The 27,474-nt window shown below is 29.3% G+C and overlaps 1 protein-coding gene across 5 annotated transcripts in view; it reads left to right on the top strand.

Annotated features, from left to right (window-relative positions):
• LOC129968766 (nephrin-like) overlaps positions 1–27,474 on the top strand; it is a 303,539-nt gene that overhangs the window by 258,117 nt on the left and 17,948 nt on the right. For 4 of the 5 annotated variants that reach the window (XM_056083000.1, XM_056082996.1, XM_056082998.1 and 1 more), the window contains exons 7-18: positions 2,788–3,078; positions 4,339–4,550; positions 8,246–8,333; positions 9,472–9,608; positions 10,762–10,915; positions 15,477–15,535; positions 18,827–19,070; positions 20,888–21,187; positions 22,313–22,591; positions 23,915–24,223; positions 25,268–25,558; positions 26,709–26,933. In XM_056083000.1, the coding sequence (XP_055938975.1) occupies positions 2,788–3,078; positions 4,339–4,550; positions 8,246–8,333; positions 9,472–9,608; positions 10,762–10,915; positions 15,477–15,535; positions 18,827–19,070; positions 20,888–21,187; positions 22,313–22,591; positions 23,915–24,223; positions 25,268–25,558; positions 26,709–26,933 (2,589 nt within the window). The remainder of the gene's footprint in view (positions 1–2,787; positions 3,079–4,338; positions 4,551–8,245; positions 8,334–9,471; positions 9,609–10,761; positions 10,916–15,476; positions 15,536–18,826; positions 19,071–20,887; positions 21,188–22,312; positions 22,592–23,914; positions 24,224–25,267; positions 25,559–26,708; positions 26,934–27,474) is intronic. The other variant, XM_056082999.1, reaches the window with a different exon arrangement.

The raw sequence follows: 27,474 nt of genomic DNA on the forward strand, positions 1-27,474 counted from the left end.
GAGGAGAGGGTTCGAGAAAGATTTCAAATCATCTTGTTCTTTCGCATTATTAAAAAAAAATTAATTTCTGAAATAGTTAACATAATATTGACTTTAACACTTTGACTATTATAAAGTCACCAGCGACCTGTGGGCTCATATTAGTTACATTTTAAGAAATTCAGCTAGCCATTCAGTATGTTAATTTTGTGCATTAAAATTTGCTAAATTGCTATTTTAAATTAAAATTTCTAATTTCTTATTAATTTATCTTTCATGATCATATTTACAATCAGATTTTAAGATCACGGCACCCCTCCTTCCATTACACATTGTGAAAAAAAAAACTTTTTTAAAATTAATAAATTAAATAAAAATGGTATTTGGTTCAAATGAATTTCAATTTCATTTAATCTGTTAAAAGTGTCCCTATCGAATAGAAAACGACAGCATTTTACCATAAACCTTTCCTAACAATCACCAGACAGTTACACACAAGAGCTTTCTCCTACCTTTCCAGCACCAATATTAGCTAGCCAGTTCGTATTATGCCTACCTCCCTGCATTGGCTTTACACTACGCATTCCTAATCAATTTCCCTGGCCGTACACCCAATAGCTATCTCTTTCATAGTTTACTTCGGGAACTCGTTACAATTAAACTAACTAGCCACAACTAGGCATATCGAATATGCACGGCGCCCACCTCTACGGACGGATTTCTGTCTAATGCAAGCAACGGGACCAATTCGATTCAACCAGAGCTGAACTTCTATTCTACAAGGTTCGGTACCTCGTTAGGGGTCGGTGGAGACCTCTCCATGTAATTGGAATGCTCAGTTCATTAGAACATAATCCGGCTTCATTCTCACTTAAACAAAGGGGATTGCGATAATACGATGCAGAAAATGGTCGTTTTAATTATTTTTTGGACGCCATTGTTTGAAAGGGCGCCATTGTTGAAAGATGGTGCCATTGCCAGGTTTTAATTGGAAAGCGAAAAAGTTCCCTTCATTTTTTTTTTCTTCTTCTTTCCCTCTTCTTCGTTTTGGTCCTTTTATTAATTTGTGGAATGAATGTTCATTTACGGAGAAATTGAATATACAGCAGGGTTATATTTGGGTTTCGCGATCATTAAGTCGGGTTGGATTGCGATTCGAGTTAGTTGCGCTGTAAAAATATGCAAACCCAAGAAATTGTATTCTCTGCTTTTATCATCATTTCTCTTTCTTGCATTTGGTAAAATCAAGTCATTCTGTTTTTTTATTTAATGTTTTAATTTTGAATCATGCTCCAGGAAGCAAATTTGAATTAAAATATTAAAATATTGTTTTTGTTGAAAGCTGTATTTGTTCGATCTATTTTATTTCGCATTTTATGTTAATAAATGATTATGTAATACATTTTTCATTAAATACGAAAGCAATTCATTAAATTTACATGATGGTCAAATTTAGAATTGGTTCAATAGCATACAGAATCTTCGCATCTTCAAACAATAATGTCTAGACTTGGAAAATTTATTTCTATGAGAAGTGAATGATTTGTTTTCTGGTAAGTAAAAGATGATGGTTGTCTGAATGCTACCACCGCCATGCTTCAATTAGCAGCAAAATTAGTTTTCCAATCACAACACAATGTTATTGTTTTTTGGTTCTGTATTTTAATTTACAAGATAAGGTTGTGGAATCAATATTCTGGTAGTGTTTTATAATTATTACTTAATAAAATTTTCGTTAGTTTCAAAGTAAGTGTGCCAAAATGAAATTTGTATACTGTCCCTTCTTTCCTTTTTCTTTCTGTTAAATAAATTAGAACTGTAAATTGTAAAACTTAACTGTAACTTAAATTAACTGTAAAACTTAATTTATTAAATTTACTCAATTCAAACATTAAAATTTTTTTATTTTATGTAAACTGAAACTATTTCTGTAAAATATGTAGTATTGTAATTTTTTTTTAAAAAAATACGCTTTGAGTTTTTGAAACTTGGTTATTTTGTGTAATTTATTGGTTATTAGAATGGTGCAAGGTTTCTGTAACAGCATGAGTTTCATGTCAATCAAAATTTGAAATATGGAAATATTTTCCTGAGGAAGCCATTAAGATGAAGTTACTCAAAATATTTAATTGAAATTTTTAGCAAATATTAATCTTGACGAACTAGCTGGTAGCTAAAGATAATTAGTAATTCAATATTTTAAATGAAGTTTTACTTTGACAGTATATAATTGAAAATATTAAAGAAAAGAATTGAAAAAGAGAGTCTTATGTTCACATATTAATTGCAGCATGTTAAGATAACGTAATTAAAATGGAGCGATGACAAGTGAACATTGATTAACAATGACATATGAGTACCGATTAACAGAACATAAAGTAATAATAATTTATAATTTTTTTGACCATGTGAATCGTAGAAAATATTTATCTCACGAAGAATTGTGTTGTTAGAAATCTAATATGCTGAAATCGAAAGAAAAAAAAACAGTATTAAAATTAAGAAACAACAAGTGGGTTACGTTAAATTTACTGTTCTTGGAATTTTAATTAGAAAAAGACTTTCTTCGTTCTGTTTGTTTCGAATGAAATATCTTTTATGGAATTCTGATAAATAAACCGTGACAATTCAAAGAACTAATTCCATTTTCCTTCAAAATTTATTTTTATTTAAATTGGAATCGATTGTTTTAAAATTTATATCTTGTTTTCTACCATGACATCTTTTTATATATTGATTCTTCTGCCCTATAAGTTAAGTTTATTGACGCTTTTCTCATTAAGTTTTTTTTTCTTTTATTATTTATAGTTCCGCCTGGACCCCCAGAAATCGAAGGGTATCAAGAAGGCGAGACTGTCAGGATGGGAGATACATTAACCTTGGCATGTGTCTCACGTGGGGGCAACCCATTGGCGAAATTGGTTTGGTTTCGAAATGACCAGCAAGTGGACGTCACGTACACCACAACGGGCAGGGAGTCCACAAACACTCTGACGTTTCAGGTGGAATCCAGCGACAATAATGCCATCTATCGGTGCGAAGCGACCAATTCTGTCAGCCCGAAACCCATGGTTGCAATGGTCAAGCTCACTGTTCAATGTAAGTCATATGTTTCATAGAAATTTGGTTTGTGTTATATTTGTATGCATAAGCAATAAAACCATGAAGAAAATTCAGATATCTTTTTATGTTCAGTTTATCAATCGAGATGCACTACGATGTCTGAATATGAAAATTACTCCTTTTTTTTTTTTATTTACTATATGATAAATTAGAATTGTTTTGTTGACGTTAGTTTCGTTCTTTCTACGTGTAATTCGAAACTTTTCTCACAGAAAGAACTAGCAGTCTATGTTTGTTTATATTTTAATTGCATTTCTCAAACTGTAAAGAATTTTCAATAACATTTTTTTTTTTTGGTGAAAAACATTGATTATTTAATTTGTACTTACAGTTTTTATTTAATTATTCAGTTTTATTTATTTATTTGTTTATTTTTGCTTATACTAACAATGAGATGGTTTTATCCACCGATATAAATGGTTTTTAATCCGAGATTCCATTTTTGTTTCTTTATAATATATATGATGTATGGTTTTTAGTAAGAGTTTTTCATTGTGTATTTCCGTAAGTACTTATCACAATATATTTTACATGTAAATCTTTTATAATTTTGAGTGAAATTGATTGTATATCGTAGTTCATCTTGGGTATGTTGGTGAAGCCAGTGAGAATTAAATAATTAAAATGAAAACTCAATTTATATATTTGAATTCTTACCTCATAGCTTGTGTTTCAACTTAATTCTTTCCTTTTTATTGCTAAAATGTACAGGCAAGTTAAAATGTACTGTCCATGAGATTGGCGACCTCTTTATCGTTGCCATTATGTATTTGGCGCGTTACAGCCAAATACTGCTCTTGCGCCAATACCCTGTCCTGCAGTTAAATGGTCGAAACTTTTATATAATCGGTGTTCTGTTTTATGTACCATAACTAATGTACTAAACCACCTGTTAGAACCACATTTTTTTTTTTTTTTTTTTTTTTTTTTGTGATCTGTTGTTTTTATTAGCCTTTTCTATCGAGTAAGTTGTTTCGCAGCTGTCCAACCTTTTTTCTTGTTTAGTTTCAGTTTGGTCAGGTTCTGATTTTGTATTTCTAAATTTTTACTTCAGAAAATTTCTATTTAAAGGCATACATATGTTATTAATAATTCTTTGAGATTATTTCTGTACAAAAACTTTCTTATTGTACCCTATAAGAAATAATAAGTTGACAAAGGCATACATTCATTTCTTCTTAATATATATTCTACTTCTGCTCGAAGTCTGCAAATATTTTCACTTATTTTTTTCAGTCGCACCAAGCAAAGTTACCATCATGGGACCAAAAGAAGCCCAAGAAGGAGATGCTGTGACTATGGTGTGCATGACGGATCGCAGCAATCCACCCGCTGATGTGTCCTGGGTTGTAGATGGCCGGCCTGTTCAAGCTGCCAGTAGCAGTGTTGCCGATCCACGTGGAGGTTGGGTGACGACTTCTAATGTAACAGTTACTATCACTGGACACGTAAGTTATTGATCGTACTAGATTTTTACTGATTAACATTTTGTGATATTAATCAAAATCGTACTATCTCAATATTGTTGATCGATCACTTTATGTAAATCGCATTTCTCCTTTTTGTAGTTATTAGTATTATTATCCCAATTATTAGTATAATTTTTGTAATTATTAAAATTATTATCCCAATTATTAGTATAATTTTTGTGATTATTACGATTATTATCCCAATTATTATCATAATTGTTTGTGGTTATGATTTTTATCCCAATTATTAGTATTATTTTCTTTTCCTAGTTATTACTTCAATTGTTGCACAATTCTCTGTATTATTGTTGTATTAGATTTTGCATTTATCAAAAGAGTATAAAAGTTTAAGTTGTGCCAGCCAAAGATTGCTTCTTTGATAGAATTCATTTAGATGACGTCAAAACCACATGACAAATGTAAAGCCATTTTTCATTTAATTGCTCTCATCCTATACAAGGTGCATTGTGTATTTATTTCAAGGTTAAATATCTGCGATCTACTCCAAATGTAGAATAAATTGATTTCATTGTGCTACCGAATATGCAGTTGATTTCAACCTAGATTTGTATTATTCAAACTAAATATCCTGATGATAAATATTAGTGCTTCTTTCGTGTTATTACCTCCTTCTAATTGTTCTTCTAATATTCATTAAATCTACCAATAAACTTTCGTTCGTTTGCGGTGTCAAATTGTGAATTTAAATACTGCCGAAATTACAGACAGGAATTTTCAGATCTTGCCCTATTACAATGCATTTCTAATTGAAAACTCTGCTGATATAAATATACAACTACTCAAAGATATAAATATTTACATTTCATTCAACTTTTTCATTCCTAATATTATTTCAGGATTTTGTATATTTCGATGCATTTTTCGTATTCTTTTTCCTTTCACTACATCTGCCGTAATATCATTTAATGCTTCAAATTTTATTCACTTCCATTTTATGGCTTATTTTTAAAAATTAAAACTTTGAAAAAGTATGAAAGAAAGAACCTCATCTTCTTTCAATATTCAATTTAACTTCCATGCAAGAGAATTGTGTTCTTATCCTCTTACATAATTTCTTTTCCCCTCCCGCTTAGTTGAAATAAGTGAGCAATCCTCCACCCCTCGCTTCTATTTTGTGCTTAAAAGAATGAATTTGAATTTTTCAGGATTTCACTCTTTAAAGAGTGATACCAAAGTGCTATGTAAACGTTTTTCTTGAAGCTTTTACATATTTTTAAGAAATCTTAAAATGTAATAGCATTATTCGAGTATTTTCTATTTCAGATGAAAAGTTCTTATCCTTAAATGCAAAAATAAGATAAAATTATGTAATGAAGTGTTAAGAAATATTAAAATTATTTTTCGACAGTTTGCGAAAAGGTTATTTCTTGAATTATTAAGTTTTAGGAATTATTATTGCCTTTAAAATGCATGTATGGAATGGCACATTTAAAAGCTCTCAAGATAAAGTTATTTCATATTTATTTTCGTATAAAATATTTTTTTAAAGCATGTTTCTTGATTTTTATGTTATGAAATTTTTAAAATTATATAATTTTTTGCATATTCTTTTTCATATGTAATTTTTACTATTAAAATTTCACCATTTTTATAAAATAAGAATACTATCCTGCGAATATATCATCAGTGAGGACTCTAGTATTATATGGATGTTATAATTAATATTTATTTCACGCCACATAATCCATAATGCCACTCTAATATAGATTGTATGTGGGGGAGGGGGATGTATTTTGCATAAAGCAGGCATGAAATGATCGTTGCGTTCTTTACTAAATGAATGAACCAAAGAAAGGAATGGAATGGAGTGGCTAAAAATGGCAGCTTTATATTGCGAAATGATGTACTTTTATACATTTTTTTTTTAATTTTATCATTTTTATATTTTATTTTTTCATATTTTAAATATTTCAATATTTTTAAAATTATAAACAATAAGATTCTTGAACTTAACAAGTTTTCAATCAGGAAATAATTACTAAGCGATTATGGACAATAAAGACTGACGCAAAAGAGCACTAAATAGTACGAAAAATTTAGAGAAATATGAAATTAAAGTAAATAAATAAATATTTGTAGGGTAATTATTCGCAATTATTTATTAATTATTTATACTATAAAATGCCGTAATACAGTACATTTCTAATTTATTTCCATTAAGGATTAATTATCCTTCACTATCTCATTTATTTTCAATTTTTAGATGCTGAATACTTTAAAAACACGCAACTTAAAAACATTTAAGGCAGTATTTATAAAAACACATTTAATACGCTTTTTCTTTTAATACTCTATTTTCTTTCAATCGGTAGTTGTTAGAAAGTACACTTTGTTACTGCGCATGCTCGATTAAAGGAATTCTTGACTGGCCTAAAATGCAACCCTTCTACAATTGTTCGCTAGCTTCAAAAATTTTTACTGTTTCTGCTTTGTTTCATCTGAAGAATGAACGGTTTAAATAAGAAAATTATGCCAAATAATTTATGGTTTAAAATATTACATCTAAAATTAATTAAGTTGATGATTAATTTAATTTATAAAAAAGTTTATGTTACAATTCCTTAAAGCTTATAAACGAGCCTTCCTAAGTAAAATGATAAACCGTTCATTTATTAATATACTTATTTTGTCTAGCATTTTTAATGCATATTTGTTACACATTTGCAATTATTTGTTGGAAATGCCAAAAAAATATCGTAATGCATAGTTTTTCTCATCCTTAAAACATGAAACACTTTAGCAAATAAATATTCATCGAGAATTAAAATGTTTCCATTGAAATATTTGAATACAAATACCCATTGTGGAATTCATTTCCAATTTTTAAAATTCAGATATTTAATTGCTTATTTCATCTGAGAATTCTTCGATTTCAAAATTTTTTTTAAATATTAATGTGTATCAAGAATCTCGAATTAGTAACTTTAACTTATTTATATTCATTTTATTTTTCAAGCTTATTAAATGCGTCTGGAATAATTTTATAAAATATTTCCCTTGCCATTTTTTAAAGTATTTTTTTTAATGTTTCTAAACGAATTAGTACTTTCATTTTTCGGTTGATTGCTTGAATCTTAATAAATTACGTTTTTAATAATATATATTTTTTTAAAGAAACTGAATGTAGAATTTGGAAAATTATTTTCTGGTTTGCTAATTTTATTTCAGAATGTGGGAAAATAAATTATAACAAATCAGCTTATCTTAAAGAAATGATTTCAAACATTTCTTCTGGGCTACTTATTCAAAATGTTCCAACATTATTTGATCTTGTCGGTATTATTTGAATATGTATTGATATGTTAACTTCTTTAATATGTTTTGAAAGAATATAACATCTTATACAATGATCTCAGTGTACGATTATTCTGTTTGCTTTTGGCATAATACATCAAAGAATACGAATGTAGTTATGGTATTTGAAAATTAAAAATGTAAGAGTAGAACTTTTGAAATTAGATAGCTGTACTTTAAATGTTTTCTGTTAGAAGTTAAAATTTAGATTGAATGCAAAATAAAGAATATTCAAAGATATGCGATTTGGATAGATTTTTAACTAAGTTTTTTCAGTAGTAAGATATTAAATTAAATAGAATTTTCCAAACATCCAATGGTATAAAATTTGTATTATTATTTTTTATTTTTATTTTTAGGAGAGAAATATGAAGATGTTTTCTTGCTATGCTGTTAATCAAGCTTTGAGTGAAACCATGGTTGAAACGGCAGTCGTTAGCGTTTTATGTGAGTAAAATTATTTATTTTGAATTACCTCTAATATAATGAAACTTAATGTTTTATCAATGATTTTAATAACACAATTATTTTAAAGTATATATATATATATATATATACTGTTATGGAATTAAATTAATACCACATTTCTTATCAAGTATGAATTCATCATAAAAACATTTGATTTAAATCTACTTTAATGTCTACTTTCTACTTCACATTGCTAAGAATGCCAAGTCTCCAAAGTCAAAAATCATAATGCCTAATAAAGTAAAAAGTACTGAGCGTAAGGTTGCTACAAGAACTATTATGCCTATTTGTTTGGGTTACCATATTGGCGGCAAACTCAAAAGTTAAAATAGATTCCAATGGGAAATTTTATTAGAAATCGCAGTTGGCTGTATTTAGCGATATAGTAAATATATGAAATGTCTCGAAACTGAATTTCGTTCGTCTACAGTTCAAAATGCTGTATGTCAAAATTTACTTTTTGGTACAAATCTATTAAGTTGTACTCTTTAATATCGCAAACGTATTTTAAACCTTAAATAAAATCTTGTTTTCTAGTATTGGCGACTTAGATTCTGTTGGTTAGATGAAGCAATACCAAAATGTACCAAATAGTTAGTTTCAACTGAATGTTATTTTTAATATGAGACTTTTTGTACCATTAAGCGATGATAGTTTGTCATTACGTGAAATTTTTCTCTCAACGTTTTCAGGATCCCGTGATCGTTATTGGCAAATTCAGAATGCATTTAGTAACAACATCCCATGATGATATTTATAAGTATTTACCGAAATTATCTTGCATATATTCAACTGGCTCGTTTCTACATATTCTTACATCTTGAATGCCAGCGAATATTTCTGTAAAACTCGCTTTTTTTGGCAAAATTTGGCGAAAAATTCACCCTATTGAAATTAGAATTTTGTCAATAAGCCAAATTGAAAGCATTCTATCTTCCCGCTATTTATTATCTTATTCTCATTTTAAATATATTTATATATATCCTTTTTTTTTTAGAAAAACAATATATATTCAAGTTGTATTCTTATTTAATTTGAAATATATTTAATTTGGCATGTGATTAAAGCGATACTGACCTTAATAGTGCTAATGATTGTTATTTCTCATTATTTATAGATCCGCCCAAACCCCCAACCATTCTAGGCTACACAGAAGGAACACCTATAGAAACAGGGTCTACTCAACAAATGTCTTGTGTATCTCAAGGTGGAAACCCTCTTCCTACATTGAAATGGTTCAAGAAAGATAAAGAGGTATTAATAATTTTAAATATTATTTTGAAAAGGAATTCAAACATAATTTTTTTCTATAGTTAATTTTAAATATAATATGCCAATTTTATACATATTATTTCACTATATGTATTATTACTTTTTTACTTTCTCGTTCGAGAAGTATATAGAAAATATTGTAATCGTCAAAAAATGTGAACTTCGGATTTTGACGAATCTTAGTGTTTTAGATTTTCCTGAATTCGAAAAATACATTTTTGGCTCCATTAGGCTTGTCTGTCTGAGAACATGACGATTCAAAAACATTTTGAGCTTCATGATTAAAATTTGATACATGCATTTTTAGACTAAATTTTTAAAATTCTGTCAAATTTTGAGAGGAACCCTTTTAGAGAATGTCTGTCTGTCTGTCTGTTCTATTACAAGTAAAATCGCTGACTTCACAACGTATAGATCTAGACAAATAAAATTTGGAATACAGGTTTATCATCTAAAGTGTGTTTTTTGTCAAATTTTGATTCAAATCTGCCGAGAATTTGGCTGTCTGACGGTCTGTTCTTTTGTTTGCATGTAAATTAACAATTCATAAATGCAATGATTTAAATTTATGAAATTCAATACGAGATCTTGCAATAACAACTATAGTTCTGTAACAAATTTTGGTTACAATTGGCTGGTAAAAAGATGTCCAAAATATATATTCGCCAAACAAATTCCAATTATCACTCCAATGAGCTACATTCCCTAACCTTTTTTTCGCCAATATCGAGCAAGACATTTGCGATCTTACCCAAGGTCTAGAATTTTATACGAGGTGAGATCTTTATTGGGATGTATGCTAGAAAGTTTCGTAGAATCTGCATTCCTTGGTTCTAAATATATTTTTGATTTTAAGAGGATTAAAATTACATTTATTTTTCAGTGAATAATAAATAAGATAATATTTCTAATTCATTATTCTATCTGTACTCTATCGTTGATCTATTCTTATATTTCATTAAAAAGCAATTTGATATTCAAAATGTATAAGTTTTTTACATTAATTCCTAATATTATATATACATGTTGCAGATTTGTTATTTTTATTTTATATAAATACGCTGTATTGTAAATCTTTTGTATTATAAGTTGTGTTTTTTAATGTAAGTAATTGATTAAAAATTATTTTCAATAGATTGAATCGACGACAACAACAAATAATAATGTTGTTACTGCAGAAGTGTCGATTACTGTTGATGATAATGATAATGGAGTGGAATTTAGATGTGAAGCTTCCAATTCAGCTTCATTATTACCCATGGTTGCTACTACAAGACTTACAGTATATTGTAAGTACTAAATTTCTATAAAACTTGGAAATATAGTTAGATGTTCCTATTAAATAATTACATTTTGGCTTGATAAGTCACCCTTTAAAAATAGATTGAATGATTTTTATCAGCTTTTATCATAATGGAAGTATAAAAATAAAATAACGAACAGTAAAAATCTAGAATTCCATAGCGATACAGGAAACAGGAAAGCGTTAAGAGTTTATATAAGTCTGAAGTTAGTTATGAAAATAACTTCATTGCTTTATAACAAAGAATATGTTTCAGATGTGGGATTTCGCGATAATACTAAATACGTGATACTAAAACTTAAAGTTGTAGAGTTACAATTCTAGAAATTAGACCCTGAGAAATATGGGAAAGTCTTATATTCACTCAATTAGAAATTAAATGGTTTATGTTTGAATTTAAGGACTTAGAAAAAAATTATTTTATTAAATAATTTTAATATAACATCCAAACGTTTATATATAGTATAATATAAAGTGTTAACAAGCTATCGCCAACAACAGTCAAGTTGAAATATTTGCTTCCAACTATTGCAATATTTTTGAGTATTTGCGAAGAAGCTAATAATAAAAAGTGTCTCAAAATTATCGCGAGATTTAAATTTGCCACTATTCGTGCACTAAAGTATTGGCGACCTTGTTAAAAAATCATTTGATCGCTGATAGTTTAGGGTTAGGAAAAATGGAGCGTTACACGATAGAACAACGTGTTTTCATTATTAAACATATTTCTAAAACTATAAAAGTCTGGCGGCCACAGTTTCCGAAATTTGAGAATTGGCCCACGGTGTGATTTAACTCCATTGAGTCTCTTTTTTATGGAGTCAAATGTCTAAGCGAACAAGCACGCTTGCATTGGAGGAGAAAATTCAACGTTGCATCAACGAAATTCACACACATTTGTGCAAAATGGCCATGGAAAATTTCGACAAAATAGAGCATGTGTACCAGAAAAGAGTGAAGGCAAGTTGCTCTATGTAATATTCCATACGTAACCCTATCCTGTGTACTCTACGATTCAATAAATATATAGCAATTTAAAAGGGGGTTAAGGTGCTTTTTATTTCATTTAAATCTTGCGTTAACACGTTCTTCCGTCAGGTAACGCTACAATTTTTAATATCCCTTAACTATAAGCTATCAAATAGTTTTTTTTTTTAAATATATACCCAGTACCATGTATCATTGGCTTATTTAAGCAGTTTTCAATTCTGAATTAAGAATTATGTTTCCAATAGTATACATTTCTTTCTAATCTCTTATATTATTTTATTTAAGTCTTAGTTGTATCATTTTGCTTCACTCGCAGAACTTTCCCAGATTCTATTTTACATAATAATAATTTCGGAAGACATTGTCAGTAAGACATCTCCGAAACGATGGCTTAGAAATTATAATTATGAATTATTGGCGCTGCTAATTTCCATCGTAAACTATGATCCTTTTACCATATTTTGTTTGCCAAAGTCGGATTACTTTTCTTTAAATCTCGTAATTGATCGGCCAAACCGAGGAGTCGATGTAGTTTCTTCTTTTGAACTTGTCGGCAGAACATCCTTTCAACGAACATTAATATTCACGAACTAATAATATTCTCTTTTATTCAGCCAGCTCCCTCTTAGAACAACTTACAAACCTTCCGAATAAAACACCCACCCGTGATCTTACTTTCTGAGCCCCCGTTCAAATTAAATGAAAGGCTTACTATATTCGAAGACCCAGTAATTAGAATTGCTTCATTAATAAGGAACATAATTCTGTTCATTTAATCGATACACAAGAATTTAGTATTTTATTTTGGGCTCCCTGAAACGTTGAAGTGTCAGGCTCTGACTCTAATTATTCTTTGACTTAGTTTTAATCTTGGGAAGGATTAGTCGCCCATTCAATTGATTCAATGTCAGCGTTTCAAAAGAGTTTGAGGCAACTCTCGTCCTGAGCCTTAATGTATTCATCTGGCGTGTTTGTTTCGTCCTTTGAGTCGGGATCTTGAGTTTTATCTTTTGGATCGCATTTTCTTGTTTCGCGTCTTTCGCTTCAACCAAAGCGTATTTGCGGAGAGTTTCAGAAGTGAAGCATTGCATAAAAGATTGAATAGGAGGTGGATCGAATGTTCGAAAAAATGAAATTCATCCTGGAAATGGAGTAAAATATTTAATCCTTAATAAATGAAACTTGTTATTTTATGTTTAACATACCAAGAAACATGGTGATAAAGTATTTCTGCATATAAAGCGGCCTTCCACAAAAATATGAAATAGTTGTCAATAAATGACAAACAAATCTCATTCCTACTCTAATGTATTCATCTGGCGTATTTGTTTCATTCTCTGAGTCGGGATCTTGAGTTTTATCTTTTAGGTCGCGTTTTCTTGTTTCGCATCATTCACTTCAACCAAAGCAGACATGCGGAGAATGTCAGAATTGAAACACTGCATAAAAGATTGGATAGGAACTGGAATAGGAGTTCCATAATAAATAAATAAATTACAAAATTGGAATCTGCTATCACAAATTTCATGTTATCATGTGGAAACATTATTATTTTTTATATCATTGTTTATCTTAACTAATTTTAGCCATTAACCAGTTAAACAAGTTTGAAAAATCACATGACTACGCATGTGTGGATATTTTAAAAACGATGGGGTTTTTTGGTTTTTTTTTTTTTTTTTTTTTCCCCCTCTCAAAAGTCGTTTGAGCTCCAAAACTTTTTTTAGCCAGATATAAAAATTGAAAATTAAAAAAAATAATAAATTATATATATATAATTTAAAAAATAAAAGAATATATAATAAATAAAATATATTATTCTTTTATTTATTCTTTGTGCTTCTTTGGGCGATAACTTCTTACGGTTCTGCTCTTTATTAGCCAGACAGAAGAATCGTGTACATGGCGGACATTCGCACCAATTTGTAACTTTTTGTTAGCGATAAGTAGCCAAACGCTTTATCATTTTCTAATAACCCTTAAAAGCAAAAAAATTGATACCTCAACAGCGATAAATCGCCAATTTTCTGCCCATGCATTTTGTGGCTTCAGAAACTTCAAACCAAAACATAAGTTTCTCACATTATTAAACGTAATTTCTATTGGATATAGGGGAGAATATTTAATCCACAATAGAGAAAAATGTTACTGTGTGTGTGTATCATCATATTTCGGGATAAATTAAAGTAGTTTTTTTACACAAAAAAATAAGAAATTTTTGTCAAAACAGGTCAAAATTCTAAGAATATTATAAAAAGTCGACCAGAAATTATAAACAACGAAATTCTTTTAGGAAATCAAGGAGAATATTTAATCCTTAATAGATGAAATATTAAAGGTGATGTTTATAATCATGTTTCCTGATATGTAAAATTATTTTTACGTACACCGGATTTTTTCCCATAAAAATTTCAAAATCTTGTCTTGTGTTACAGTAGTGAGTGCAAGTTCTATAAATGAATCCGGCTACTGATAACAAGAGATTTTGAATTTGTTTTCCCTTTTAAATTTAAGTTCAAAACTTAATTCTTTTAATGTATTATTTAAATTTAAAAAAAGTTTAAATTTATTAATATTAATTTTTATATTTTATATTAATTGTTTATATTAAATTTAGTATATTAATTATTTAGCAATAATTAAGTAATATCAAACAAATGAATTTAACATTGTATTAAACTTCAAATTAGCTTCAGATAGGAAATTGATCATCTGAATATTGTTTCACCTTTATTGATTCGGCAAATAAAATTATACTCTATCGGTACTTAATGTATTAAACCTGTGCTTTGTTTTTTCTGCTTTATTTTTGTAAAGCTATGGAATTGGAGAGAATCATAGTTTTCGTCAATATAACATAAAGATTTGACATTAACAAACGTTCTGAAAATCTTCCTTTTTATTTGGGAAAGGGTCTGCAAAACTTATTTAAAAAGAAAAACACGAATTTATGGATGGAATAAAGAAATGTAGATGCTTTTATGCGAAGTAAAGTTTATTTTCGAAGTATTTTTGTTAAAAGGCAGAACTATTGCATTTCGAAGTATAAAAAAAGCAGGAACGAATAAAAAATATATTTCAAAATACTATCGATTTTGATCACTGGGGAGCTTGAAAAAAATATGAGCGTTCTTTCATAATTTATATTCGACTTCCTGAAAAATGTATGTTCTATTTGAAGAAAAATGGATGAAATCTTATTTACTGTAAAACTTGAATATTTTAAAATTATCACAATAAAACATTCGAATAAAAAATAAATAACTGATTTTAATAAATGGGATACTTAAAAATCTTTTATGATGTGAATTATTTGAAATAAGTGAACGAGGTTTACAAATAGCTTGTGTTTACAAAAATGTTTTTGTAAAAGTGCAAGAGTAAAGTTTTCTGACTCTTACTACTTTTCTAGTTTTTTTACTTTATTAGATTAATAATTATTGTAAAATATTCTTAGTAAAATAATTTTATAAGATAATAGTAATGTCTTTTATGTTAGTGAATTTAATCTTTAAAATTTTGTGCTAGTATTTTAATGTTAAGCATTTCTTTTTTAGTTCCACCTTCGGCGGTTAATATTAAAGTCAAACCACAGAGGCCTAAAGCGGGACAAAAAGTAAGTAATTCAATCAGCAATTTCATAATTTTCACTCAAAAACTTTATAAAAAAATTATCACTGGAGTCGCAGTTAAATTCTTTAAATTCTTAATTACAGCAAACGATTCTGATTGCAGTTTTATTTAAAATTAAGATTAATTTTAAAAATAAAAATGCTAATACTTCTTTCTTTTTTTTTCTTTTTTTTTTCGTTACATTTTTGGTTTGTTTTAAATTGCTTAATGAAGAAGATTCTAGAAACCATGAACTAAAGATGCTTTTGAATTCATCATGCAGTCAGACCATCGTAAAATTAAGCAAAAAGAAGAGTTTTCCTGTGTTCATTACTAATTGTATTGAAACCACCATTTCAATTACATTCATTTAAAAATACGCACCCAATAAAAAGTCCTGAAAAAACTTTCCTAGCATATAATGATACTTCTCTAAAGAAAAGAAACATTGAAAACTAAGAGAAAGCATTAAAAAAATATAAAGAAACGAAAAAAAAAATGTGGCAAAATTTATTCCCATTAGAACTGAAGATTTTTTTCTTCGTCTTTTTTCTTTATTTATTCCTGTTATATTTATATTTCGATTTTTTTTATTCTTTTTTTTTTCTTTTTAAGCTCGATTTGTAAGTCTCTCACCCTAAGGGACGATGAAGACTTATGTAAAATTTCTTTTTACTGATTATGCTTCTATTTTAACAGCAATTTAAGCCTTTTCTTTTATTTTAGCGTAATATGCGCGACGAGTGAAATGAGATTTCATTTTTGCCAGTTGTATGAATACCTCACTATTGTATTAACACTCTAAAAGGCATTTTTTTCTCCTTCAGAATACTTTCCGTCACTTTGATTTTTTTTTTCAGAAAAAGGTAAAAGAAAAGGAGAAAAAGAAAACCCACCTCCGAATGTGTGGTTTTCCTTTTCATTTTTTTTTTTCTCTTCCTTTCTTCATAAAAAGAGAATTCCCCCTAAAAGAACTGTTTTGTGGCTTTGTACTGTGTATAAAAGCAAAAAGGAATTACTTGATAAGGAAATGGGTATCGATGGATTTGTATGAATGCCTTCTTGGACTTTTTGTGCACTCTTGTTCCCAAACCTCTTTAAGAAAAACAATATTGGCGGTTGTTTTTCATTTGTTTGGGGTTTTCCGGCGCAAGAGCCACGATGTTAATCATGCTGCTCCAAACAATAGGTAAAAAGTATGCCATTTTTAAACAGTCGCCGAAGGGAATATGAGGAAAATCCTAAAATTTAATGACAATTTAAATAAATGGATAAAACTATATTGGCTTTAAAAATTCAAAGAGTTGGACATGAGGTATCTTATCAAACCAGAAAGATAATGGAGTGCAAGACTTTTGAAAAAACTGTTAACGCTGGGCATTGAAATTTGGGCAATCTGAAAATATATGTTGGGCAGACATTTGACAATGACATCTCGAACACAGAGGTGGTTGTTCGACTACCAACAAGTGAATATGGGTGAATCTAATGTGTTAAAACGAGTTTAAATAGTATCTGCTTTTCTGTTCGCTAATGAGGGGCAAGATTGCACATGGGGTTTGTTGTTTGTTTACCAGTCCCATTGTCTCTACCATTTAGAAAAAAGAAACATTACAATATTTATGTCACTGATAGGAATAGTAGTAGCGATTGAAGTAGTCGCCAATTTGGCAGCCTTGTCTGTCTGTTCGTTGTCCAAAATTCTACCATGGGATGGTACCCAGCAGAATAAAATAGTATAACTACGAGAAATTAGTTTATCAAAAACATCTAAGACCTTTAAAACCAAAAGATGAATTGGTGATTGGAAGTGGCATTATTGACTCCGTTGTATTTATGAAATACATTTATATATAATTAACCTCTATTTTATTTAAAATTTCTTTTATGTCAGAATCTAATTATTATTATATATGATATTCTTAATGCAAAATTTTCAATTTTTGGCTTAAATTTATCTTTTTTTAGACCGATGAGAAGATCGATGTATAGCTCTTAGTTTTAGTTCTTCCGTAGTTAAAAATTGAACTTAAATTAAAAAATAAAGTCAATACCAAATCAAATAGGAAAATAAACTTCTGTTATTCTAGATTATTGACATTAATCATCGATAAAAATTAAGGCAAAATTTTAATTACAGCACGCATATTAATATTTATTTTCCGTTATTAATAATTAACCTAGAATAGATAAAATAGCGAGCGGCTCGTTTTAGAACCAGACGTGAGAAAAAAATATGGTATTTCATAGATAAGCGTTTAATTAAGATAATATAGACTAGTTCGATTTCATCTCATTGAACCACCGGAAATATTTAATGATGTTTTGCCGTCTCATTGTGCATATCAAACTTTTTAATAGCCTAATGAGTTAAAAAGAAAAAAAGAAAACGTTATTATTGATGATTATTAAAGAATGAATTTTTATTAATGGTTATCAAACAATTCAAAGAATGAAAAAGATCAATTCTTGTGTTGGAACGTAATACATCAACATGCCATGTCTAATTTCTTTTCTTTTTTTTCTTTTTTTTTGCATTAAAATACTTTAATGTAAATATTTTTTTTTTTTGATGAGACGCAATTTATTCAAACAATAAACTGCAATTGAATATTAATTGAATAAATATTGTTCATATTTATTTCAGAAGAAATTATGATCTTCATTAATAATTAAATTATTTTAAATTAAAATTATTTTCATTTCATTCTTTTAAATAAATATTTAAATAAAATAATATCATTGAAATAAAAAATAAAATAATAAAAAATAATAAAATTATATAATATAATATAATTATTAATAATAAAAAAATTATCTAAATTCAAATTCCTATTTCTAAAAATTTTTTTTCCTGCACTCTAGACATTATTTATAAACAATGATTCTTTACTTTTAAAATAAAAAGTAAAGAATCATTTGTAAGCTTAAGTCAAAAATTTATTGAAAGGGTATTTAGTAAATTATAAATATAAAAGTTGTTTTTTCTGTTATTCGATTAATAATGTACATCCAAAAATTTGGAACGAATAAGTTTAAAGTTCCTAATACTTTGGCATTATAATTTTTTTTGTTTTTATACTTGGCATTTTTAATTACGAATTATATTAAATGTCAAAGAGCATAGTAAATAAAATCGATTTTAAAATCCAGAAAATAAATTTCTTAATAAAGAATCTAAATTAAAAGAAATAATTACATAATTTCTCTCTGCAATCCGTTTTCACTCTTTCCACCCCTTTATTTCCTATTGAATTAGCTCCGATTTTTGATTGCCACATTTTATTTATTGCAGGTAACGTTGATCTGCGAATGCGCCAGCAGCAATCCCCAGGCAGATATCACTTGGTGGAAGGACGGATTCCTGATCCATGGCACGCCAGATGGCATTTTTGATGCCCCAAATGGTGGGCGATCAACGAAGAACATCCTGCAACTGAATGTGACTTCCCAGGATGATGGTGCTGTTTACACATGCCAAGCAACAAACCCGGAACTGAAACAGAGTGCTCACGATGCTGTCACCATCAACGTTTTATGTAAGCATCATGGTTCTAATGGGTTTCCATAAAATTCAAACTTGGGTATTGCTTGATGTGCGGGTTTCTCGCTTTTGGGTTATAACGGCAGTGGAAATTTCTTGAATACCAAGATTTGTTGATTCTAAGATTATTTTACAATAGAAGTGGGGAATTCAGGAAATCGCTTCTTTATGATCATAATATGGGAATATTTGTAAATATTCTAGCTTGCAAGGATTGCTTTAATTATTTGTTTAAATATTTTTTTTGTAGTCGTGTTACTTTAACGATGCTGGAATTTTATGTCTCAAGTTTTTAAGCTTGAATTTTGATTCAAATGGAGAATATACACTCGCAAAGAGTGACTTTTGAATTGACAATAGAGATGTGGGATGAATTGCAAATTTCATCTTTATAAATATTTAAAATAAATGTATCAATTTTTTTTTTTTTTTATTTTACTAAAAGTAAGGACAAACTGTTGTTGATGCAATCAATTTCAGGTGGATATATATTTTAGTAGATAATTTTGAAAGTTTCTAAAAATTATAAATGGAATACTATATCTATTACTCAATTCACATTAATTTGACATCCAAATCAACAATCAAGCATCGGTTTCTTGCAGATTTAAAAAAAATAAATCAGGGTATCTTATTCTGTTTAAAAATTGATGAAAAACATTTTTTTTCACGGACAATAATAAATATTTCTAAATTTTTTCCATATTTAGTATGAAAATAAAGCCATATTTTTTAAACAGAAATGAAAGAAAACTATCAAATTTTTTCCATATTTAGTATGAAAATAAAGCCATATTTTTTAAACAGAAATGAAAGAAAACTATCAAATATATACGTTATAAAAATTATCATTGTGCTTGAGATAGTGATTGTAAATATAGGCGGATTTTAGGCAGATTTTCATTTTGAAAATTATTTAAAAATTATATAAATATATATTAATTTGTAAGTGAACTTGTACAGCAAAAATAATTATAATAATAAATAAATAAATAAAGATACTTTTGAATTAATTTATAGCCATTTAGCGAAAAGTGAAAAAAAAAAAAACAGTAGAAAGTTTTATGTTTATTTAATTTTGTTCCATTGTTAATAAGCTAATATTTCAACGACTGATGATTTATTCTTTTATCTATCTCATTGTGATGTTTCGTCTGTATTTAAGGTAAAATACTGCATTTTCTAGATAAACCTATATTTCAGCTCCCCATTTATATGAAATTAATTGAAAAACGTATAAACAACTACTACAACAACAATAAACAACGTATACATGCAATCATAAGGATTTTAAATATTTCATCTTTATAAAGCAATGGTATTTATAACTGGAAAATTATATTTTTAATAATATGGTTGTTACTAATTAGCTTTTGGCATGTAATATTGCATTGTAACGAAATGGCTCCAACGATGATGAAATGAGATGTCTTGGATGGTAATTAATTTGAAAAAATTAGAAGGGTAGAAGAAAAGAAATATTAGAAGTGAATTGTTAGGACAGTTTTATCATCTATCTATTCTCACTTGAGATTCTGGCTCTAATGTCAAGCAAAAGTAAATTGGAAATTTCATCGATATTTTTTTTTTTGTATTGGAAACAAAGTTCTAAGAGTATTTTTATCTCCAGTAAAATAAATATGAATAGTTTCGATTATATTATTTTTATTAGTCCTATGCTTCAACGTAAAATCTATATTTCACATATACGAATATTTAAATTAATTAGTTTTTCAGTCTTTTTCCACTCTAAATTCATTCAAAAACATATTAATAGAGTGAGCAATGCATCAATTGTTGCGTTTTTTACAGATAAACCCGAATTCGAGACGAAACCCTTGCAACAATACGATGTGATCGAGGGCGAATCCACTACCATCAATATCACTGCCAAGGGCAATCCTTCAAATATAAATTATTCTTGGAGCAAGGCCAGCAGTTCCACGTCCCTTATGCCCGCCGACTCTAACGATGTCGCCGTCACCCCTGTCCTTTCGGCGGGGTCATTATTCAATGTCACCAACGTGAGAAGAGATCAGGCTGGACAATACAGGCTGGAGGCTAGCAACGAGGAAGGCAGCAGCTTTGTGACAGTTGTGCTCAATGTTTTATGTAAGTTTTGCCATTTTTAGTGCTTGAATTTTTCATATAATGCGAAACAGAATGGTTTGTAATTCATGGACTGTTGGACAAAGTAGTAAACTTTGACAAGTGTGATGGAAATAACTTCACTTTTGTGATAGAGTCGGAGTTCTGAATTTTCTCAAAAATGGTATTAATTCTTTAAAAATATGTCAAAAGGAAAAAGAGATCTAAGTAAAGAAATAATAGAAGAAAATATATGAATTTCGAACAAGAATGCTGTATTTTATTATTCTAAAATATGTGCATAGTTGAAAGTATTTTAATTTTAATCTCTTTTAGAAATTCTTAGTTTGTCGATAAAGCAAAATAGGGCACGTTCCTTAATTTTTAAAGTACAAAGTTTTCGAAATCTAAATACTCAGGTAAATTTGTGATGAATTGCTTATTTTTTTTTATTTTAAAATATTTGAATTTATTTTTATTGCATTTAAAGTTTATTTGAATGGAATAAACCGCTATTTTAATTTAGACATTTGTAACGGCAGTTGTGACTTTTGTTTCTTCATCTAACAGACCAAAATTATTGAACTTATTTAAGAATTAATATTGCTTGAATTAAACTGTAATATAATAAGAGATGTAATAATATAATCATGAATGTTCATAGTAAAGCACTTAAGGACTAAATTTTCGAAATTCAGTTTAAATTTCAGATTAGACCATTATTCAGTAAAAAATAAGATCATTAACGAAGGAAATTTTGAATGGAAGCTCTAAAATATTGTTAAATATGTTTTGGAATTTTTTGAGGGGTGGGAGAAAAGTTTTTAATATTGATTTACGTTATCTCCAAAATGCCTATCCATAAATAAATTTGTAAAGTTTTGTATGAATTTCCAAGGACAAAATATTTCGATTTTAATGTTTTAATAAAGAAAAGAAAATAGATAAGTTGCAGTCACAAAATCTAGACCATGTTGGCTCGACTTCTATTTAATGTTTTTTGCAGCACACTTCCCTCGTACCACATCATTTATTCATAATTTTAATGGAAATTTCATCAGCAAGCTTCTCAAAACGTGCTTCCATTACACGGATCTATGCTTCTAGTTTTTCAAATTACTTGAATTCCACTCGATTTTTCAATTACAGATGGTGCTTCCATTTCCATGGCAACCGAATACGCCCTTGTGGATCAGGGTTCCAACGCCTTCCTGGAGTGCCAAGTGGACGCGAATCCCTTAAGCGATGACGTCATCCGATGGCAAAGACCAAACTTTGACATGAGCCGGACGAGGCAGAGCATTGAGAACGGAAGATCTTACCTCATCATCAACAACGTGACCAGGGAAGATTCAGGGATTTTCCTATGCGTAGCCGACAACGGCATCGGCAATGAGGCCCAAAAGGCATCCACCCTAGTGGTCAAACGTAAGTCCTGATTTTGAATTCTTGCCACAGACAATCGCATTCCCCCTTTTCAAAAGAGGATGTAAAGTGCTGATTTATTGAATATATTGACGATAGAGCATGTTTCCCGCGATAGGGAAATAAAATTTGTGCGACTACTTCGGAATTTATGCGTCTCTTCATCTTTTTTTTTTTTCTTTGTTACTTTCTCTGATTTTGTTTGTCTCTCCTCCCCTCTATCCCCAATCGATTTAGAAAAAGTTTTTTCGAAATGTGTATGTTTTTTGGATTCTGTATTTCCTGCATTTCAAAAGTTCTCCGTATATATATATATATATATATATGCGTTTGTAACATATATACTTGGCATTAATCATACTATTTTATAAATCATACTATTTTCTGCCAATTATATCAATATAAATGATATTAAAATAAATCCTAAGGAAATATATAGAAAAAAGAATGTATTACGAAATTTTAAAATTCATGTAAATTTATTATGGTGGAATGTTAATCTTTAATTCGGTTATTACATTTCTCATTGTCTCTCGTAAATGGATTGTGAATACCTAAATGTAATCTGTAATAAACGTAACCTAATGTATTAGAAGCGGGAGGGAATAACGTATGTTTAAGTGACGTTGGAGAAAGTAAACCTAAATGTAACTAGGAAAAATTATTAGATCATTATTTTGATACGACTTTTGCAAAAATGGTGAAATATTTTTCAAAGCGAACTATTACAGAATGCTACCCGATAATAGTATAACATAATAAAAATCTGTGGTAGTAAAAGATAAACATAATAAACCTCAAAAAACGCAATATGAACAAAAAATAGACTTCCAACCCTTGTAAATCGTGAGATAAGCAATTATAGGGTAAAAAGATTTCTCATATAATAAAGGCTGGCATATGCAATACTGACTAATCGAACCAATGGTTAGGGCTGGGGAGGGGGGACTAATTCTTTGGTTTGCCAAATATTTTTATTATCCAAATTGTGAAATTTAAGCCTTTCAAATTCTCTTCATGAATTTTTAAAAATTTCTTAATCCCCGTTCCGATGACTCGTCGGATGATATGGTCGTATATCTGCCATCTGACCCATTGTAGGACCAACCCAGTCTGTTGATTTCAATCGGGAGTTTCATCGGTAAAATGAACAGATATCGAAGAACCCCAGAAAACCACAAGTGAGGGAAAAGAGGGCATAATGCGCCTGTTTTAAGATGTGCACGGGCGTCGGAATAGGATTTTATTCTTGCATCTTTGTAGAATATATATTATCATTTACTAACAGAAATGCAGCATCTAACAAAGCACCGAATTTATTTTCAGATAAACCAGTGATCGAAAGGACTGGTCCTCATTCCAAAGCCGCTGGAAGTGAAGGGGAAGAAGTGAGAATCATTTGCCGAGCAACAGGTGCTCCTAATGTGTCTTTCACTTGGTTTAGAGACGGCTCGACAATACAGTCTTCTAAAAAAGTGTCCAAATATGAAATTAAGAGCAAGCATTTGGATTTCATTACTTATGAATCTACGCTTACTGTCAAAGACTTGAAAACTCAAGACTATGGAGACTATGAATGTATAGCTAAGAATGATTTAGGATTTGAAAGTTTCAAGGTACCACTTGGGCGAAAATGTAAGTATTATGTTCTATAAATTATACATGAGTTAACAACCGTAAAATGCTATATGGTAATTATATCCGAACGCCTTATAAATCACTTCCAGTATAAAATGTAAGCAAATGTTAAATATTCAAAATAATGATTTAAAAAAATATCAAGTAAGCTAAGATGAGTTCTGCTTCGAAGGAAGAAAGAGAAAAATATCATGGCACAACAGGTCTTGTGCCAAATTCAGCAGGTGGAATTCAATAATTTAGCTTCTGCTGTTGCACAATGCACAAAATGTGAAGTTTTGGGGAATTTGCTTTGAGAAGCTTTACCTTGTGTAACTGCTATTTATAGATTCATTTTCTATCTTCTTTTTTTAACATTATTTTTATCATTTTCCTCATTAATCGAATTATCACGATGAGAAATAATCAAAATTACGAAAATAAGCTTTGAAAATAATTTCAAGAAATGCTGCAATTCTACAACTTTTTTTTTTTTAATTTACTTGGAACTTTCTTGTCTTGTGTATATCCTTTTTATTGATTCTTTTTTTTGTCTACTTTTTATTATTATTATTTTCATTTTTCTCGTTCGCCGATCTTTCAAGACGGAAAATAACGAAAACCATAAAAATAAGCTTTGAAAATAATTTCAGGTATTGATGCCATTCTACACTTTTAATGGGTGCACCACCACGAATTAAGCTACACTACTGATTACATTTCGTAGTTCCATTCATTACATTTTTTATCAAAAGTGTGGATCTAATGTTGCTTCATTTTATATATCAATTAAAAATCTAAATTAGGCAAAAAAAAAATTTAGGAGTACATTTGATAAGTGTTGCATAAAATATTTAAAAAAGTAATGAAATATGTGGTTAGTAAAATGAAATGTACAGTTATTTACATTTCACGCTCATATTATTAATCGATACTTTCTGTCAGATAAAAAAGTTTTTGCCTTCATTAACTGTATGGGGGGGGGGTATTCTTTATCTTTTCCAAATAAAGGCGATTACTCACACATTCCTCCAGCTATTCTAACCATTCTTATTTTTACAGCTGCACCAGACCCTCCAATATCGCTGAATGTACTGAACGCCACCCACAATGCAGTGATACTGACATGGACACCTGGCTTCGACGGCGGCATAGAGCAGATGTACCGCATCCAATATCGTAAGGCCGGATCGACCGGTGGTTATACTGTGGTGGATGTAGATGGCCAGAACACCACCGTTTTCACAGTTGGAGGCCTCGAGCTGGGGACGGAATATGTATTCGGAATCATGGCCCTCAATAACTTGGGTGGAAGCGACTATCTACAGGACGCTGCGTCCGCTGTCACTCTTAGTAAGTGTATTCTACTGCTTCCTTTCACTGAATTACAATAGTCGGTTCCTATATATTTTTTGTTTTGCTTGTTTTGGATCGAAAGCGAATGCCACTTTCGATTATTGTTATTCGATATATTCCATTCCTTTATTGTACAGGATAGAATATTAGATTATTGATGGAATTGCCATTTACTGTGAAGTAGAATGGAAGTTTGTTGTTTTTCTCATAAAATGAGTTTACATCCCTTTTTCTGTATCGAGGGTTATGTTTCGAAAATGGAGAAGAGGGTAGGAATAAGGATGAATGAAGTATCGTGATTATAAAATGAAAAATAAAATGAAGAGACACAAGAAATTAATTGCCTTTTAAACTTCTATTTAATATTGATCAATAAAGTCACGGACATTACTCTGAGAAAGGCGAATTCCGTAAACATTCTATAAGAAATTGATCTGAAGATTATTTGATCTGAAGACTTATATATCACTAAATAAATATTTTATTAAATATTCCAAAACAAACAAAAAGGATGTAGACTAATGTAGATTTCTCAGTTGAGGAAAAGGAAATGATTACGTTAAATCAGACTTAAAATTTTGAAAGTTGTTTTATGTTTTTTAAATTTTTATACAATTTAAATTTTTTTCACTTATACTCATCCATTTTCAAAATTTCATATGATTTTCATTTTGTCATTTGACGTAGTGAAATAAATAAAAAGAAATCAATCGATTATCAAATTACAGTTAGGTGTTAGTATTTCTAAATAATGAAATGGAAATAATTATGGTTTTTTTTATCGCCAAAGAAAGCATGGTTATATAAATTTTATCTTGATTTCCACTTCATGGAAATAATAACAATAAAAAATACACAGTTATTTGAAACTGATTGCAACAAAACTCAAGGTTAAATCAAAATTAGAATTATAAAATATGGTCGAAATCTTTTTGGCAGCAAAAATTTTTCATCACAATTAAATAAAAATGAGTATTCTTTCTGAAAGTGTGTACCTTAATTCGCACCTATATGTTGATATATTGTACATTCGATTTAATCTTGAATTTCTTTTAAACAATCAGTACATTTTAATATTCAAGTTGTCAGCCAAATCAGATCACATTTTTAATTCATGTTTTTTTTTTTTTTCTTTTTCTTTTTTTAGGCAAACCTCCACTTGGAGAGACAGAGAAAGTAGTGGATCAGTCTTTAACACCGAAAGGCGACATTCCCCGGATCATCATCATCACTGTATCCGTGGTTGGATCTTGTCTCCTGGTACTCAACATCGTCCTGGTAGTGTGCTTCGTCAGGAAGCGCAGGAAGAAGAGACTAGAAGAAGGTAGGGCATCTGGAGATGAGGATCAGGATTTATGTCTTTTCTCAATGGGTAATTTACGTTTCAGTGTATGTCTACAGCATGGCTCAACGCTAGTAACGGAGGGGTTGATGCCAGCTGCAGTAATGGCCACAGAAAGGCGGGAACCAATTCTCATTGGCTTACTTGAATCATTACGTTTCTATTCCTTGATCCTTGTGAGAAAACGTTATTGGATCTTCAATCTGATAGAAAATTAGTTAGGAGTGTGTGTATTCAAGCAATGCACTACCAGATTGGGATTTCTTAAAATTATATATATGGAGTAAAAAATAGCGAACCCCCATTTATTATTCAGTATTGAGTTATATATTTAAAAAAAATGCCTCATACATTCATTCCACAATTTAAAAATAACCTGCTTTTTGTTTATTAATACAAACATTTATATAAATTTAAGTTTGAAAATTTTTATTCGATAAGGTCATACGATTAATTTGTAGCTACGAATATATGAAAAAAATTAATTGTAGTTACTGAACGTATAGCGTAAAATATGATAAGTTAATCTAGCTATCCGCTGTAAAAATCTTTTTTGTAAATATATACATAT

This window comes from Argiope bruennichi, chromosome 5 (assembly GCF_947563725.1).
Source record: "Argiope bruennichi chromosome 5, qqArgBrue1.1, whole genome shotgun sequence".
Lineage (NCBI taxonomy): Eukaryota > Metazoa > Arthropoda > Arachnida > Araneae > Araneidae > Argiope > Argiope bruennichi.